Genomic DNA, 19,988 nt, shown 5'->3' with positions numbered 1-19,988 from the left:
GGCTTTCTTGCGAGCCAGAATTGCCCGTTCGCGAGAAGTTGAACGTGTTAGAAACGAACATCGCCTGGTTCGCATTTGTAAGCCTGATAAACATATTGCTAGCTTAGGACGAACGGCTAGCACGAGGCGCTCGTGAGCGCGCGCGGCGAGAGCGAGAACGCGAACGAAAATGCGAGTGCGAGCGAGAAGAGAAAAGTACTACAAGTTCTCTCCCTTGCTCGCGAGCGAGAAATGCTTTCCTTTTTCTCGCTCGAATTCCAACTGCTTATGACTAATAAAGTGCTAAAACATGTAGAAAAAGGAGTTTTTTTTTTTAAAAGGTCCAATAAACCAAATTTTCAGTTTTTGCTTTTTGAGTGTTTTTTAATACCCCTGACTCAAAACGGTTTTAAAAACACCCAAAAAGCAAAAACTGAAAATTTGGTTTATTGGACCTTTTCAAAAAAACTCCAGATTTACGCTGTCTTGTCGTGAGTCGTTTTCTGACGTTCCGAGAAAAACGTGTTTTGATGTTTGACCTTGAATAAACAAAACCGAGAGCACGCAATGTAAACAATAACAAACACCTTTTGTTTGGTTGACCGTTCTGAGCATTGTCCTCAAGTTTGGTTAAATTTAGTTGCCGGGTTTCTGAGTTATAATTACAAATGTTTACGGTAGTGTAGCTTGGCGATCTTAACTCAATTTGGCCCAAAATGCACGTGCGACAAGTTAGCAAGACAGCGACGATATGAACAATTTGACAATAATATAATCGAGATTTGAAATTTGTGGCCAATTCTGGTTAGATATCATTTTTTTATATCCAGTATCAAAAACCATGATACACCATGATACACATTTGATGTATAAAATCATGTTTTCATATGCTTCGCTGGTTTGTCATCTTTTTTAACAAATAACCTAATGTCATCAATTTTTATTCTTTAGAAATCTGAATATCAGCAACTAATCGTCAATATTTGAAGAGCCACTTGGTTACTAAAATTAAGCTCAAAAAGCTGATATTATGTTCACGACGATAGAGTTAATTTTATGGTTAGCCCACGACCCTAAAAGGAACCCAAAAAATGTGTTGCTGATTGGTTGCTGAAAAAATCAATTTTTGGTTTCACCCTAATGGAGGACCTCTTCTTTAAGACTATACAAAATATTTACATAAATTGTTTTTTTAAGTGCTCTAAACGTCAAATTTTCAAAAAGTATGATCATAGTAATCATTTATTTAAAAACATGCACTCAGAACGCCACTGAATTAATGAAAAAGTAAATTTTCAGCAGGTTCTCAAAATGTCTTTCAAAATCTTAATACAATCATTCTCATCGTTCCATTCCACACAGAGGGTGTGTCTCTTTACAAAGCTAGGTCCTCTAAACCGCTCGCGATCGCTCAACCCTCTCGTACTAATCATACCCGGTTGTTATTCCTCCCCCCCTCAATACTACAGGAACTCTGGCGCGGCACGCTCAACTGGACGGCGTGGCGAATAATGCTGCTGTTTGTGGGCTTTATCGTGTGCCCCCCGGTGTGGATCATCTTCACGTTGCCCCTGGGCCACAACTACTACAAGGTGCCGATCATCAAGTTCATGTCCTACCTGACCTCGCACATCTACCTAATGATCCATCTGATGATCGTGGGCATCACTCCAATCTACCCGGTGGTCCGGGCCAGCCTCCTGCCGTACTGGTACGAGTGGGGTCTGCTGGTGTGGCTCAGCGGGTTGCTCCTGTTCGAGCTGACAAATCCGAGTGACAAGTCCGGTCTCGGAAGTATCAAGGTGCTGGTGTTGCTGTTCGGCGTGATCGGCGTCGGGGTGCACGTGTCCGGCATGCTGTACGTCCAAAAGACGTACTGGCCAACGCTGCTGTACTGCCGGAATCAGCTGTTTGCGCTGTCTTTCCTACTGGCTTGCGTCCAGATTCTGGACTTTCTCTCCTTCCATCATCTGTTCGGGCCGTGGGCCATCATCATCGGGGATCTGCTGAAGGATCTGGCCCGGTTTCTTGCCGTGCTGGCCATCTTCGTGTTTGGCTTCTCGATGCACATCGTGGCCCTCAATCAGTCCTTTCACAATCTCAGCCAGGACGAGGTGCGGCGGTTACCACTGGCTACGAGGAACAAGGAGGTGTTCAGTGATGGTAAGTTGAGGCGGACCCCGGGACCGAACGTTTCTTAAAGTTGGCGTAAGTAGTAATTGCATCGGATTAACGAGCCACGCGATGATGAGCCGAGACCGAAGGGTGCGCGCGCGCGATCGACAAATAAGAAGATTGATTAACGGTTTTATTTTCCAAATTTGCATGAACCTTTCCCCCTTTTATAGAATATTTGTGTATTTGTCACCATAACAGGTAGTATCTAGCGTTAAGTGATAACATTGTAGAATGTGATAATATTCATCTTGTCATCTGAAGATAACCAATGGTCATCCTCATGTGGTCAGGTCCAAAGTAGTGGTTTTCAAATATTCGAAGAAAATATTTTTCATAAGATACAAATGATTTGAAAATCATTCTTTGACCTTTCATTTTTCGAACAAAAACCTAACTCTTTTCATGTAGTCCTCGTCTATGTCACTTTATATCGTACTCTACTTTCTGTCTACTTATCTTTTACCACCCCTTTTTTCCACACTTACCTATCGCAGAAGATGATTTATTTCCATCAGATGAAGACGACGAAGATTTGTTTAGCGACGAGGTTGAGCGCATTAAGCGGGCCGCCGCTGGCCAACCGATTACAGACTACCGGCGCAAGCACAAAACCGACAGTAAGTTTTGATTCTGGTTCTTTCTGTCCAACAACCGGAAATGTTAGGATAGTTCGAAAAATCACGAAACCTTTCAAAATTAATTCTTTTGACAAAAAAAAAAACACAATGCAAAAGTTTTGACAGAAAACAAAGCGAATGTGGCATGAATTTGCACGGATTTGTGGCCGGCCCAAGCCTCAAAAGTTACGAAACTATTCTCAGTGTCAATTATGTTTCTTCACCTTGCCTAGAGTAACTCTGTGTTTACCTTAAGTTTTTCCTAAAGCGATGCTCGCTCGGAATGTGCGTGTTGTTGCATACTTGTTTCGCGTGTTAACAGCCGGCTGCTAGTCTAACCCCAGTTGAGTATGATTTTAACCCGTTTCCGTGATGGCGATGTGTCAAAATTTGGATCATGTTGTAACATACGTTCAATGTTTTGTAAGTGCCTTTGCCTGTGTTTGTTGTTTCCTCCCCTTAATCGTTGTCTGATTCTGACTGATTGCTTGTTTTTTGTTCCTGTTTCCTTTCACTGTTTTTTACTTACTGGTTGTTACCAATCTTTAATTTTCAAGTAGTTGTTGGAATGCACTCTTGTTTTCAATACAGCTTACCTCCCTTCCCCTTAAGTAAAAGTAAGTCGAATGTATGGTAGCTGATGCGAATGGAACCTCACGCGCGAAGGCATGTTGGCTGGCTGACTGGGAAAACTGGGAACCATGTTCACTAGAGGAACACAAAAAAAAAAACACAAACACACACGAAAAATGGCTGCGGAATGAAAAGCACTCATCAGCAGAAACTAAAAAGAAGGATTTCGTCCGGATGGATTGGCGGATTGTGCTTGGAATGTCCCGAACAAAATGCACGCGGGAGCTTTTTGGTGTGATTATGTTTTTGTTGCATTTTTAGTTTTAATTTTGTCTAGCAAAATCACGCACTTGTACTCAGTAGAATTGTGCCTATGTGTAATATCATCTCATCCTGCACGAATTGGAAATTTATCTAGATAAATGGAGTACGTTGGATGGATCAAAATTATTGACTGAATCATATAAATATTTTTATCAATTCTCAATTATGAATATGTGGATTTTCATGACATCTTCAAGACTGGAAGGAGATTATTTTACAAATTCAGGCAATTTTTGTATCATTCTGTTTATAATAAAGCTTCTTGTTTTTGTTTGTTTCACACATTGGAACAATTATAAGAAGAGAATAAAAGATTAGAGGGAAAATTACTAGTATTTCTGGCAAAGCTAATGGGGTCAAATAAATTGGGTAAGGGTCGAAGTGTGGGCATCCTCTAACATTTCAATATGCTCAAATCTGTTTTGATGGCATTGAAATTTCAGCTGCTAAATTTTAAAATTTGATGAAAATCTGTATCTTGAGAAAGAATTTTCTAACTGATTTGGCATAAGGCAAAGTTTTAGGTATTGGTAAAGGTCATTGAGAAAAAATAGTTGCAAATCCCTACTTTAGAAATTCGTTTTTTTTTTGGGATCAAAATTGTTATTGTTTGAATTTTTTTTTTGACCAAAATTATGCCGTTAATTTGTGATTTTTCGAACAAATATATTTTTTGGAAAAATTGAATATCAAGAAAAAAAATTACTTTATTTTAAGATGTAGACTGGTGTGACCAAAAAATGAATTTAGGTAAAAAGTTATCTAAGCCCGATCTCACGCACTCTAGCTTATCATTTGTTTTTGCTGGTGGGTAAAAATTTAACATAAAGACCCTTCGTGTACGTACCCGAAATACATGCGCACTTAGATAACTCCATACCCCCTGGTTTAATTCTTTAGGTAAAATTAAGAATATTGTCAGATTAGATTAGATTAGGTAAAATTAAGAATATTTGGCAAAATTGAGCAAAATCGCTTAGAGTAATAAAAAAATCTTTTCATACAAAAATGTCTTCTGTAATCGCTAATGACTTTTTAGGATCAACTCGGATCGCTTTACACTCTTTGTCAACATTGCAAAAGGGTTTAATATCATGTTTGAATCTCAATTTAGCCGAAATTTTGACACAATTAACACCACATTCAGGAAAAAATCAAATGATTTGCATTCACCAATACATTCTTCAAAACTTCTGATGCAAACTTCTGATGCAAACTTCAACGCTCAAGAGCGACCCTTAAAGCTAAACTGGTTTGGCTCAGAATTGGTACAGATGCTTAATTTAGCCTAAGGAATCGAGTAATTCCAACGGATATTCCACAATTTTCATCTTTAGTTGTCTCTCTAATGTAGAACCAAATTTGTACTCGAAAAGTATCTAATTCACGAAGATTATGATAAAGTGTGCCGTTTTAGAGCCCAATTTTTCAAACAGCTGTCTATAAAACTTTAAATATTTGTCTTTTCTTTCTTGAGATACAGCTTTTTTAATAAAAAGAAACAATAAAATTGATGTTCTGTAAGTTTCAACCAATTTTATAATACCGATATCTCGGATTTTCAATGTCAAAACATAAATCACTTTCGACATTTTCTGATCTTCTTGAACAAAATATTTTGAAAGTATGATAATGAAAATTAACATTTGATTAATACGTAATATTGAAAGATCAGCTCTTTAAAAAAGCTAGTTTTCATACTTGATAAAAAAAATTAAGATTTTAAATGTAATGATATCATGATATCAAACGACAAATTTTAAAAATATTTTTATGGTCATATCATCAATAATGATGTGACATTTTCAGTAAAATACATTTAAAAATAAAAAAAAAACAATAATAAATTAAAAAATAAAACGATGCAAAAGTATTTGTTTTATTTCATTCTTGGGTTAACAATCAAATTTGCATTCGAAAAGCACTTTTAAAAATTTTGATAAAATGCGCTATTTGGGAGATTTAGTCACTTTTAATTTGATCTTAATTGAAAAATTACAAGTTTTCGATTTTTAAAATAGTGTATGAGTGTCAATTTCTGGAAATATTTGTTTTTTGCTATATTAAAAAAAAATCTAACAAAATCGTCTAAAAAACATTGAAGGCAAGAAAAATAAACTTTTGTAAGTTTTGTAAGGGACAACCAGAACAGCATTCATTTTTAAAATGCCGATAACTCAAAAAATTTTGCTCTGATTTTCAATTTTCCAAAAAATGAATTGACATTTTCTATAAACTGCATTCATCGATACTTCATTTAAATGTTAGACCTTTCAAAAATAATATCAGAAAAATGACCAGTTTCCAACTATTGTCATAAGGGTGACATTGCATATGGGAGTGAGATTGGGTAATACAATTTGTTGCATTTTTTATGAATTTGTATTTTACAGATTTTTCTAACTCAAAAAATCACAAATATCTGTGTGTACAAATTTTTAAAAAATGATAATATTTAAAAATTTTAAAAATTAAGTATTCAAATTATGCTTAAATATGATCAACAAGCTTAAATCTGCTGTAAAAAAAAAATCACCTTCGTCTGCAAATTTGACATGACCCAGATTAGATACAGATTTATTATTAGAAATAAACAGAAAAACTGTTAATGCCAACGGGATATTTTGTCTATTTATAAAACGTTTTTTTTTTATTTGACAAATGTGTTAATGTGTATCTTAATACTGGGGAATTATTCCTGTTTGATTTTTTTTGTCTCAATCACCCAATAATTCAGTCAATGGAATTTGTACCAAAACTTAAAGTACTCCATTTATGAATGCTTCTTTTATGTAGGACGTAGTTGAACTGCTCGAATCATGCTTTCAGTGTTGACTGGCCTTTACCGAGTGTTCGTGGACAAAACAGCACAATGATTGTCCTGCCTGCAACAACACCAACCACAACAACAAAAACTTCAACATCATCAGAGCCAATTCGGAAAATCAGAAAAGAGAAAAAGAGAGAGTATCCTGGAAGAAGCAAAGTGAGTGTGCCCCAGCTAATGCCCAGTTTTCCACGACAGTTCCGATGACGCCCATCATCGCCTTCGAGCGGCTGTTCTTCGCCGTGTTCGGCCAGACTTCGCCGGACGACATCAACTCCCAGCGGTCGACCCGGCCCGAGTGGACCGAGAACCTGTTCAAGATAGTGTTTGGCATTTATATGTTAGTCTCCGTAGTAGTGCTAATTAATCTTCTTATCGCGATGATGTCGGACACTTATCAGCGCATCCAGGTACGTCCCGAGTTTGGAAAGGTGCCTAAAAGCCGTTTTCTTTTTCTTCTTTTTTCTCTTTTCCCCTTGTTACAACTACGTGTGTGTGTGTGCGTGGGCGTGTTACTGACACCACTACCTACCACCACCACCCGCTGAAAACCTCCCCGATTGGAACACCGAATAAAAACCAAAATAAATACAAATAATCCATTGACCAATGTCCGACGACCACCATCACCAATCACCAATACTACCACCGCGCCTGCCGAATGCCGATTTGCTGCTCAAACCTCCTTCTACTACTCTTAAAACAACCAACTAATACCACCATCACTGCCAACACCAAAATGCCTCTATTTCCAACTAACAACCCGCAAACCCACAACAGTGCGCATGAATCCGATTCTGTCCTTTGAGCTGCTCTTTTTCGCTGTATTTGGTCAAACCACCACCGATCAAACACAAATTGATAAAATGACACCGAATACGCAACGAACGCAACCGTATTGGACCGAGTACTTGTTCAAAATTGTCTTCGGCATCTACATGTTGGTATCAGTTGTTGTACTTATCAATCTGCTCATTGCTATGATGTCAGATACATACCAGAGAATTCAGGTACCGAATTGAAGTTTCTCCCTAGAGAAAAAAAAAATCCAACAAAATTTTCAAACATTTTCACCCGTCACCCGTCACCCGACTTTCCATCACATCACTCTACTAGCTATCTCTGTATTAATCATTCATTAACTCATTCATCATCACCATCCTCATGAACAAGTTCTGACGTCCCACAAAAAAAAACAAGATCAAAAAGTTTGTAGTTTATTCTGGTAAGGGCGCACACCCATCTTTCGGGCTTCTAACCCTCTGTTAGGACCGTCGAGTGGAGTTATTTTGGATCAATGTTGAAATTGGGATTTACCATTTTTTTTATTACAGTTAAAAATTATCACCTTAAAGGAAGTGTGTTCAATTTTGTAAAAAGATATTACGGAAATTTAAAGAAATTTTTTTGAGCAAACTTCAAGTATGAAGTCAAGGAGTTTGCACATTATTAAATAGATCAATGATCTAAGATTCTTTAAAATTCATTATTTATTTTGAAAATGGTTTTTGGTAATTTTTTTAATGTTCGTCTTACTTTTTTCAATTATTTATTGAAGTTTTTATAAAAAAAAACATTTATTATTGTATAACATTTTATCTGTTACCTTTTAACTATTTCTATTTAATTTCAAGTGTTATTGGAATTATCCAACGGTAATTGTATGTTGAAAAGTATTTTTTATTGGATCTTGGATTTATTTGATTGATTTTGTTTCAAAAACTATATCTTAAAAAGAATGATACATAAATGATATTTTTAAATTGAATTACGTATTTTAAACCCATTTTTTCCAATAGAGCAATTCTCTGCGATTTCGGTCATTCATTTTTTTTGTACTTTTTAATCCGGCTGAAACTTTTTTGGTGCCTTCGGTATGCCCAAAGAAGCCATTTTGCATCATTAGTTTGTCCATATAATTTTCCATACAAACTTGGCAGCTGTCCATACAAAAATCATTTATGAAAATTCAAAAATCTGTATCTTTTGAAGGAATTTTCTGATCGATTTGGTGTCTTCGGGAAAGTTGTAGGTATGGATAAGGACTACACTGAAAAAAAAATGACACACGGTTAAAAAAATGGTGATTTATAATTTAACTTTTTGTCACTTAAACTTGATTTGCAAAAAAAAATAACATATTCCCGAACAGACGGTAATAACTAAATTCATGCCATTTCAATAACAAATACTGTTAAAATAACAGAAAGTTTTGCATAAGAGTTCAAAAACAGTTTATGTTATCATAACAAAATTTGTTATCGGTCTGATATTGATTGAAAGCCAGAACAACTTGGGAATAAATTTTTTTTTGTTATGGAAGAATACCTCAAACTGTTATTGGGATGATCGGATTAGTTGTTAAAATAACAAAAAATAATAACAAAGATTTGTTCGAAAAATAACTTAAAATGTGATTAGTCTGTGATAACAATAACAATCCAATAACAAAAAAAAAAAAATCATAACGGGAATTAACAAATCTTGTTATAAATAACATAAAATGTTATTGGCCTACCCGGGCAGAAAGTTGCATCTTGGAAAAATCTACCCATGTTCTTAAAAACACGAACAAGTCAAGTTCACCCCAGGGTATGGTTAAGAGATAACCGAACATGGCCACGAACATAAATTGTTCGAGGCGTATCTGCGAAAAATCTTGTTGAGTTTATTTGACCAACAATGCCACATCAAGTTGAGTTTATAGTAGCAAACAACTGAAATCTTCCAAAAATCATATCAAGTTCATAAAGTAGATTTTGATCCCAAAAATAATTTTATTGGTTTTTAATGCACCCCGCCACAATTCAGACACCCCCCCCCCCCTTCTTCCTCTTCACAAATATGAGTAATATTGCAGGAATATACGCACTTACATCAAAACAAGATTTTTCAAAGTTGAAAAATTATTTTACTTTAAAAACTCATTAAAAATTGTGGAGAAAGCGTTGAATTGCCAAAATGTCATAATAATTTTCCAAATCACGAAAAATCCAAAGTCTCTATATTCCATTTTTTTAAATTAAAAATAAAAGTTTATGAAAATATTCCTAAAATTACATAAGTCAAAAAATCCACAGTAAAATTCCAAAAAGCCTGGTAATGTTTCTTATCAAAATAATTTTTCAAAATGTTGAAAAATATTCAACTGGCTGAGAGCAAAAATTTCGCAAAGTCCTGAAAATCTAAAAAATTCTACCAAAAATCTTATCGTGATACTGATCCCGTAAATTTTCTAAGTGCCGGAACGATTTTTGTAGGGGTATATCAATAATTATTAAAACCAACTTTCGAATTTCAAAATTTCAATGAAGACGTTTTGTTAGGGACATTATTTTAGGAACAAACTGATGTTTTTGTAAAATCGGACGAAAATTTCCTGTAATTTCGACGATTTTTCCGAAATTTTACTGGCCAAAAGCCAAAATTTTGCTAAGTCCAAAAATCAAATAAATTCTACCGAAAATCTTGTCGTGATACGGATCCCGTAAATTTTCTAAGTGCCGGAACGATTTTTGTAGGGGGTATATCAATAATTATTAAAAACCAACTTTCGAATTTCAAAATTTCAATGAAGACGTTTTGTTAGGGACATTATTTTAGGAACAAACTGATGTTTTTGTAAAAATCGGACGAAAATTTCCTGTAATTTCGACGATTTTTCCGAAATTTTACTGGCTACAAGCCAAAATTTTGCTAAGTCCAAAAAATCAAATAAATTCTACCGAAAATCTTGTCGTGATACTGATCCCGTAAATTTTCTAAGTGCCGGAACGATTTTTGTAGGGGGTATATCAATAATTATTAAAAACCGACTTTCGAATTTCAAAATTTCAATGAAGACGTTTTGTTAGGGACATTATTTTAGGAACAAACTGATGTTTTTGTAAAAATCGGACGAAAATTTCCTGTAATTTCGACGATTTTTCCGAAATTTTACTGGCTAAAAGCCAAAATTTTGCTAAGTCCAAAAAATCAAATAAATTCTACCGAAAATCTTGTCGTGATACTGATCCCGTAAATTTTCTAAGTGCCGGAACGATTTTTGTAGGGGGTATATCAATAATTATTAAAAACCAACTTTCGAATTTCAAAATTTCAATGAAGACGTTTTGTTAGGGACATTATTTTAGGAACAAACTGATGTTTTTGTAAAAATCGGACGAAAATTTCCTGTAATTTCGACGATTTTTCCGAAATTTTACTGGCTAAAAGCCAAAATTTTGCTAAGTCCAAAAAATCAAATAAATTCTACCGAAAATCTTGTCGTGATACTGATCCCGTAAATTTTCTAAGTGCCGGAACGATTTTTGTAGGGGGTATATCAATAATTATTAAAAACCGACTCTCGAATTTCAAAATTTCAATGAAGAAGTTTTGTTAGGGACATTATTTTAGGAGCAAACTGATGTTTTTTAAAAATCGGACAAAAATTTCCTGTAATTTCGTCGATTTTTCCGAAATTTTGGTTCAAAGCAAAAATAAACATCAAACTAATTTATCATGTTTCCAAACTCCCGAAAATTTTCTAAGTCCCAAAAAAATGCTTTTTCTGTAAAAAGTAAAGAATCAAAAAATATACGCAAAAATGTCAAAGTCCAGCAAAAATAAAATCAAACTTTAAAATATCAGCTCATGAAAATTATTCTAAGTATCGGAAATTGAAATTTTTGCTAAGTCGAAATTTTTGCTAAGTCTAAAAAAACTACCACTAACAGCTCTATATCATTTGTAGATAATGCAGTATGATCATGGAATATACTTTCCATGATACGCAGTCGGTTTCAAAAGTCGTCATAACTCGAAGAGTTTACAGCAAGATGCGAATAAACAAGCCAAGATAGTTCGTAGTTATATCCACCAACTCACTTTCCGCCCGGGTAGTTTTTTCAAATATCAAAAAATTTTCTTCCCAAGTTATTTCCGTCTGCTCGGGTTGGGGGACATAAAAAGCCAAATTTTCAGAAATTTCCAGGTTGTGCAAAAAATCTTTGACCGAGTTATGATTTTTCGAATCAACACTATTTTTTTCAAAAAATCGAAATATTGGTCGCAAAAATTTGTCAACTTCATTTTTCGATGTAAAATCAAATTTGCAATCAAAAAGTACTTTAGAGAAATTTCCATAAAGTGCACCGTTTTCAAGTTATAGTCATTTTTAGGTTACTTTTTTGAAAATAGTCGCAGTTTTCCATTTTTTTAAATTAGTGCACATGTTTGCCCACTTTTGAAAAAAAAATTTTTTTTTTGAAAAGCTGAGAAAATTCTCTATATTTTGTTTTTTTGAACTTAATTGATACGACCTTAGTTGCTGAGATATTGCCATGCAAAGGTTTAAAAAGCAAAAAAAAAATATGTTTTCTAAGTCTCACCCAAACAACCCACCATTTTCTAACGTTGATATCTCAGCAACTAATTGTCCGATTTTCAATGTTAAAATGTGAAACATTCGTGAAATTTTCAGATCTTTCCGAAAAATATGTTTTCAACTTTTTTAAATCAAGACTTACATTTCAGAAAGGCGTAATATTAAATGTCTGGCCCTTTTGAAATGTTATTCTTGATTTGAAAATTTTAAAAGTATTATTTTCGGAAAGATCGGAAAATTTCACCAATGTTTCATATTATGATATTGAAAATCGGACCATTAGTTGCTGAGATATCGACGTTAGAAAATGGTGGGTTGTTTGGGTGAGACTTGGAAAACATCAATTTTCCTGCTTTTTAACCTTTGCATGGCAATATTTCAGCAACTATAGGTCGTATCAACAAAGTTCAAAAAAGCAAAATATAGAGAATTTTCTCAGCTTTTCAAAAATATTTTTTTAAAAAGTGGGCATACATGTGCACTAATTTAAAAAAATTGAAAACTGCGACTATTTTTTTAAAAAAATCTTAAATATGGCTATATCTTGAAAACGGTGCACTTTATGAATATTTCACTAAGTACTTTTTGATTGCAAATTTGATTTTACATCGAAAAATGAAGTTGAAAAATTTTTGCGACCAATATTTCGATTTTTTGAAAAAATTAGTGTTGATTCGAAAATTCATAACTCGGTCAAAGATTTTTTGCACAACCTGGAAATTTCTGAAAAGTTGGCATTTGATGTCCTCTAAAACATATAAAAAAAAAATAAAAATACTGTTTTTTTTGCAAATCAAGTTTTAGTGACAAAAAGTGAAATTAAAAATCACCAATTTTTTTTACCGTGTATCATTATTTTTCAGTGTAGTCCATATCCATACTTACAACTTTGACGAAGACACCAAATCGATCAAAAAATTCCTTCAAAAGATACAGATTTTTGAATTTTCATGTATCATTTTTGTATGGCCAGCTGCCAAATTTGTATGGAAAGTTATATGGACAAACTAATGATGCAAAATGGCTTTTTTGGGCATACCGAAGGCACCAAAAAAGTTTCAGCCGAATTTAAACATACAAAAAATAAAATTAAAAAAATGGACCGATTTCGTAGAAAACTGCTCAATAGTTTTATTGTGAATCATGAAGATAATACAGTTTCTTAAAATTTAAAATTGGTTCTTCTGGTTCTAATAAAAAATTAAAGTACCGTCCTTTTTATTTTGAATAATTATATTTTTCATAGCTGATTTATTTGTTGTTGTTATTTAAAATTATTATTTTATCAATTTTTCAGACAACGAGTCTTGAAAATAAAGAGTAATGGTAATGTTTGTTCCATCGTCTCACATTTTAACCAAAAGATGTTTGAAAAAATATTTAGATTCTTAAAAACAGGTAAAAATATAATTTCTGAGCTGTTTTCTTAGAAATTTTATGATATTTTATTTTAAATTTTTTGATTTGACTAAAACTTTTTGTTAGGCTTAAAAAAACATATTGTTATGTTTTAGGAGAACAAAAAAATGTATCTTATAAGTTACAAAAAACATTTTTACATTTTGGCTGATTTTAGCGTGACGTACTTTATGGATGAAACCTTAATTGATTAACACTTCTTTAATTCAAAAAAAAGTGTTTTTATGTTTTTTGAATATTTTTTATTTTAAAATGTATTGATGAATTTTTACCAAAACATATTTTTTAAAAACTAAACGACAACTTAACGATATCAAACCAAATTCAAATTGATCAAATAATCGATGATTTTTTTTATCTACTTTTTCAAAATTCAAATCCAAAATCACACCACTCCGCCGGTTCCCCCTCTTCTGTTCTGTCCCACTGTCACACAAACACTTCTTCTTCTTCCGACTATTTTCCGTCTCTGTCGATTGCCGAAGTGGGATCAATGACGAGTTTGAACGATTTCGCCTCGTTGGAAAAGGTGTTGATGGAATTAACTGCTACACCCCACCCCCCTTTAAACTGCCTCTAAGACCTCTAAACTCTGCCTCGTACCCTCAAAAAAGCGGCCAGTTTCATCAAGACCCTAGAGTCTGTTCCGACTCGTCAGTGGCCTGGTGGGTGTGCGTTAATTGACCAATAAATTGCTGTTTCTTCTATGAAAAAGTGTCTCTTTTTTACACTTTCAATTTTCTCACCTTTTTCTTATCATTTGTTATCTTTCGAAAAACCTTCAAAATCACCATTTTAGAACTTTTGACAATCAATCTAGAACGTACCCTCCCTTAAGAATGCTTAGTCGCCTCAATGCTTCAAGCGTTTCCGCTTCTCTTTTCCCCTTTTTTTCTCTCTCTTTCTCTATTTCTCCCCCTTTATGCGTCCACTTTTCCGCATTTTCCACAAAACGAAACAAATGCTCGGAAAAAAATTCGGGCCCAAACGCAAACCCCTCTAGGCACAATCGGACATCGAGTGGAAGTACGGTCTGTCGAAGCTGATCAGGAACATGCACCGGACGTCAACGGCGCCGTCGCCGATGAACCTGGTGACGACGTGGTTCGTGTGGATAGTGGAAAAGATAAGGGTGAGTAGGGGCAGCGTGGAAACCCAGTTTTGGTTCAGAAATAGTGAGTATTTTAGAGCCTCAGGTAAGGGGGCTTAAGAAACCTGATAAAAGCTGCTTAGAAGTACAACGACATGTGTAACTGTCTTGATGCTGGAATATTTTGTAAATAATTGAATAAAAGTATTATAACTAATGTTCTTTATACATTTTCAGATTTTTCCATGAGGAAAAAAAGTTTTTTTAGGTTTATTCATGAAGAAATAATTTCGGATCGATTCTTTAAGTTGTCTGAAAACTTTAATTTAAGATTCAAATTATCTTAGAAGCACAATGCGAGTTAAAGTTGTTTAAAATTTTGGCAACTCTTAAAAATATGTTTTTATTTATTTTTTTATAACTAGTATTTATTTGTACTAATCAAATTATGTAAAATTTTCGTCATGAGATGATTTTTTTTTATTTCCACAATTTTTTTTTGTATTAGGTCTCAACAAAACACAAAAAACGCATTGTTTGATGAATTGCAAACTATCATTATTTGTAATACTGGAGTTAAGCAAAATAATTCGTAACATGCAATTTTTAAATATAAATTTATTTTGATATGTAATACTTAACAGGTTTTCTTTTGTAAAATACAATACGGGTGTCCAACGAAGTTTTGTGATCTAAGCCAACATCTAAGTTTTCACACAAATTATTAAATTGTTTTTAATTGCAATGCAATGTAAAAACACGGCAAATTTATATTTTTTAAGTTTTTGTCTGTAAATTCTTAAAGTATTTTTTAGTTGACTGAAAATTACGTTTCCAATTTCCATAAATTCTAATGTTATTTTTTCATGATAAGTTTATTGTATAGAAAATTATTTTCTTCGAAAAAAATATCGTATTTAATACTTATGATACTAATGAAGTTAAGAAGTTAAATTTTAGTGCTTAAAAAAAACGTAATTTGTTGGGTTGAATCTCAAAGTTACACAAAATACTGTCAAATTATCATTATTTGCAATATCGGAGTCAAACAAAGTAAGGTGTTGAATGCTATTTTTGGAAATTTATACGAATACGAGTTTCCAAAAAAGTGTATGAGTTCTTATCTCAAATGTTTTTCTGTACAATTTTTTTCTGTATTTGGAATTTAAAAATATCGGTTTGTTATAAATTCAATTTGTGTTTTAAAAATGCACTTATTTTTTTAAAACAGATTTCAATATTGCTTTGAACTTAAATTAAAGTACGGTGCCTTCCCTTTTTTTTGCAAAATTGGCAATATTTAATGTTGTTAAAATTGGGATGATATTAAAGCGAGAAATTTCAAAAATGTTATGTTCTAAGAAAGAATGATTAAACGCTTGTAAAACATCCATAAACAACGAAAACCCTACAGGAAAATTGGTATGGATTATGGGACCATACAGCAATACGTAATAATCAAAATTGATGCTTTAAACAAAAATAACAATTGAAGTTTTATTTATTTACGAGATTTAAATCGTATTTGATTTCAGAAAGAATTAACAAATTAATATTTTGAAAGCTTAGGAAGACAAAAAAAGAAAAATGTATTGAAAAATTCAGAAGAAAATGTTGAAAAAATCGGAGATAGGCCATTGATTCTGGCCGAAAATAGGAATGCAATACATTTGAAAAAAAAAAATATTTTTTTTTGGTTCATGATTCATCAAAGAATTTCTTAGTTCAAACCAGGATTCTCAAATATGGTTACAACTTAGAAGTGTCAAACTCAAAGTTTTTTAAACTACATGGTTGTGAGATGTTATCTTTGCTATTCTGATTAAAATTATAATATTTAAAACATAAATCATCTATTTTGTGCCAAGATATGAATATGATAATTAGAGATTTTGAAATGAGAAATGGATTCACAGTTAAATATTTTGTTTTTAATTAATTTAATATTGGTTTGATTTTTCAAAATTATACGAAAAGTAAACGATCAATGCAAAAGGCACGAAATTGCCCGGTGTAGAGAATGCAGCATCTGTCTCTTATCAGCTTATCAGCAGGTTCTCGATTTCAAGTCGGGTTGATACTAATGCATGAACAATTAGATCCGTAGAAATGTATCAAAAATATTTGTTCGATCAAGAGCTACTCTGATTTAACAAATATTTTTGATTTGCGCTGGCTGAGATATTTCCAACCCAGATTGGCACCTTGAAATTTCCTCGTTGATGTCGATTCAACGCGGAAAAGCTTAAAGGAAATTTCAACTTACCTTTCGAAAGATTTCCACCAGCGTGCGATCATCTATCAAGCAAAAAAGAAAAGCAAAAAAAAAAGCAACAATCAATCCCGTTCTTCTAATCCCGCAGGCCAAGCTGGTGAAAAAGAAGCGACCGTCGCTGGTGCAGATGATGAACCTCCACCGGGGCCAGCAAAGTCCCCGCTCGAAAGCCGGTGCGAAATGGTTGTCGAAAGTGAAGAAAGGTCAGGTGGCTCCAAAAGGTGTGCACGTGTTCGGTAGCATGCAGCAAAATACTGAAAAAAAAAACTATTCTTCGGCTTTACGAGATCCTTCTGCCTTTCTACCTTCGTCTAACCTGTTTTTGTTTTTTATGTTTTTTTTTCTTCGAATGTTTTTTTTTCATTTGATATAATTTTTGGAATGAACTTCTTTAAACTTTTTGACAATATTTTCCTTTCAATTTTCCGTTTCTGAGAAAGAGATACTTCCCGCAGGATTTCTTAGTAGGGATCGATCGTCACACGCAGGTTGTAGCTTGAAAGCCTTTTTGGAGACTACCGAAGCCGTTTTTTGGTATTTCTGTAATCTTAGGAGTAATATACGTTTGGACAGTTGCAATCACACACCTCAAGTAGAGTATCCATTGTCTTGTCTTCAGTCGAATCGCTAGTTTTGTGTAACTGCAATTTGAGTATGAATCGCTCGTTAGATTTCTAGTGTTGATTTGTTTCAGTGCATTCGTGTTTGGTTTGTCTCTATATTTTAGGAACCTTAAGCAGCTCCAGTGTAATGTCATGGTACTGTAACTGCACGGAAAGGAATCTGTCGGCGTTTTTGGTTTGTTGTAAACATGCGTTTACGGTTTTTAACACGATGACATTGTTTTCAAAATTTGTAAAAAAAAAAACATTTATTTGTGGACTAAGCAGCAGTTTTATAAAAGATCAAATGTACAATTTATCAAAAAATGAACCTTGAGATAAATGTTTTCTGATCAATGTGGTGCGTTTGGTAAAGTTGTAACAAGAGAAGTTCTTTGTCATATTGGTCATGTGTAACATAGCCACCTGCACCTATTTTTACCTGTAAAACTTTATTTTGATGGAAATAAGTTGAAACAAGCATAATATCAGTGTATTTTATAATTTCAAAACACATTTTTTCTCAAAATTTGTAAATCCATGTTTGCACTCCCATTGACAGATTTCTTCCCCTGTGCAACAACTAGTCAGCAGTAGGCTTTGCGTTTGCGTTTGTGTAATTTGATTTGAACTTTTTTCTTTCCTCAATTTTTTCTTCCTCCAAACTTTTATTTGCACACAAATTTGAAAGTGTCCGCCTGGTGCGTTTGCAAATCAAAAAAATATAAAAAGCCAGCTTTGCATGCGCTCGGCCAAAGTTGACGGTGGCCGCTTTTAATTTTGTGTGTCTCGGTCCTATGGACCGTCCACGCATGACGCCACGGTGAAAAGCCCCTCCCCACTTAATTGGCATTGGAAATCAAAATTTGAAAGGCTGCCAGTGAGCCATTACTGTCAGCTTTTCGGATTGGACCCGTGGCCTCGGTCGAGGACTCGCCGGCTTCGGCCAATTCGACGATTTCTAACCTATTTCCGTTGTTTACTCCCCCGTAACTTCAAACCAAATAAAAACAAAAAATAAACGCACAAAAAAAAAAACAAAACAAAACAGATTCTACCGCCATGTCCGCTATGCACCTGTCTCCTCTCGGCTCGCAAGTCAGTTTCGCCACTGTCAATACGACCCGGATCGAGAACGTCGCCGACTGGGTGGAAATCTCCAAGAAGTACCGGGCGCTGGTCGGAATCGACTCCGAGGACGGCGGCTCGATGAAGGACTCCGAAGGGGACAACCACTCGATCGTGGCCGGGTCGCAGGTCAACGTGCAGGCCGGTGGCGGGGGCCAGATGGGCAACAACGTGAACGCCAACCAGGTCTAGGCAGGCCATGAGTTTGCAGGCTAGGGTCACCCACAGTAGGAACTCGAGAGTTTGACATTTTATGGTTGTGTAAGCGAAGCGAACTGTCAAACTAGCGGGGTCTTGCGGCATTTTCTACCTGATCGTGGCGGATGGTTTTGAAGCATTTTTGACAGTTTGCTTACACTGAACTGTCAGAAAATGCTCAAAATTACCTGCTACGCAGAGGTACCTCAAAGCATCAATCATTCGAAAATCATGTAAAAACATTTGTAAATAAAACTCCAAAGTTTCGTTTCATTAATCTCGCGCAACTAGCGTTAGGTCGAACTTTTCGGACTCAGAGCAGGAGAGTAAATGTCAATTCTGTGACGAAATTATCTTGTCACCAGGGCAGACAGACAGGGGAATTGTAGAAAATCGTGTCGTTTTTTGGATGCTGTTTCTAAATTGAGTAGGCTAGTTAGATGCAAATTAAAGCAAAATCGAAAACGCTTTCCGCTCTCTTGGGAGCGCGTTGTTCACAGCTAGGCAAATTGGAACAAATTAATTTAGAGTGCGTATTTTTCTTTGTAAATATACAGCGAAGCGTGAGGTTGGCTCGTGGGAGAAATTTGTAAAAAGAAAAACCTTTGTACATTTGGAAGATCAAGATGAAAATAATATATTTTACAATGATGAAAACATTTAAATGGTTGTTTCAATATGGATTCAATACTGAACATAGTTGCTCTTGAAGTTTAACCCCTTCCCGCCCAGAGCAAAATCGAGATTTTTTACGTTTTTCCATATTACTCGTAACTGGATCGACCAAATTGGAAAAAAAATTAATGGTAATTGGTTAACATTCTATATTAACTAATGCAGATTGAACCAGGTTGAAAAAATGAATGGTTGCAGAGGAATTTAATTTTGAATCCAAAAATGAGTGGTGCTCTGGAGTAACCATGGGCGTTAGAGGGTTAAGCGTTAGCAAACGCTCAACATCGCTAAGTGGAAACAAAGAACAGCACGAACAGAAAACATCACACAATCGAAGTAAGCCAAGAAACATGCTATAACCAACGCTTGGAATTGGGCTCTTCACAGTATATTATTATAGCTTGCTGAAAATTTGCTATAATCAGCATCAGCTCCATCTTCAAGATGGTCGTCAAAGCAGTGGCAATATTTCGTGATAAAGTTTTATGGTTTGCTGAATGTTGAAAGTATGAAACGAGGGACTTCTAACAAAGCAAGTTCGTTTTGGAAATATGGTTGAAAACGAATAGAAATATTTCATTCTTATAAGATTTCCTATATAGTCTTAACAGTCTGGACCCGAAGCCTGATTTTTCTGTTACATTCTTATTGGAATTCCATATAAACTGTAACGGGGATTGCAGGCACCGGGTCCTGACTATTAACCTCATGCCGTAAGTTATTGTTACTGTCTGA

The 19,988-nt window shown here is 34.5% G+C and overlaps 1 protein-coding gene across 1 annotated transcript in view; it reads left to right on the top strand.

The window, feature by feature from the left end:
• LOC6031275 (serine/threonine-protein phosphatase 6 regulatory ankyrin repeat subunit B) overlaps positions 1 to 19,243 on the top strand; it is a 105,582-nt gene extending 86,339 nt beyond the window's left edge. Inside the window, 5 exon segments of the mRNA XM_038252714.1 lie at positions 1,449 to 2,142; positions 7,279 to 7,508; positions 14,289 to 14,417; positions 16,739 to 16,871; positions 18,304 to 19,243. Coding sequence (XP_038108642.1) covers positions 1,449 to 2,142; positions 7,279 to 7,508; positions 14,289 to 14,417; positions 16,739 to 16,871; positions 18,304 to 18,572 — 1,455 coding nt within the window. The 3' untranslated portion in view covers positions 18,573 to 19,243.
• The last annotated feature ends 745 nt before the right edge of the window (positions 19,244 to 19,988 follow it).

This window comes from Culex quinquefasciatus, chromosome 2 (assembly GCF_015732765.1).
Source record: "Culex quinquefasciatus strain JHB chromosome 2, VPISU_Cqui_1.0_pri_paternal, whole genome shotgun sequence".
NCBI lineage: Eukaryota > Metazoa > Arthropoda > Insecta > Diptera > Culicidae > Culex > Culex quinquefasciatus.
Note: the sequence above shows the minus strand (reverse complement) of the source record. Positions and strands in the feature narration are given on the sequence as shown.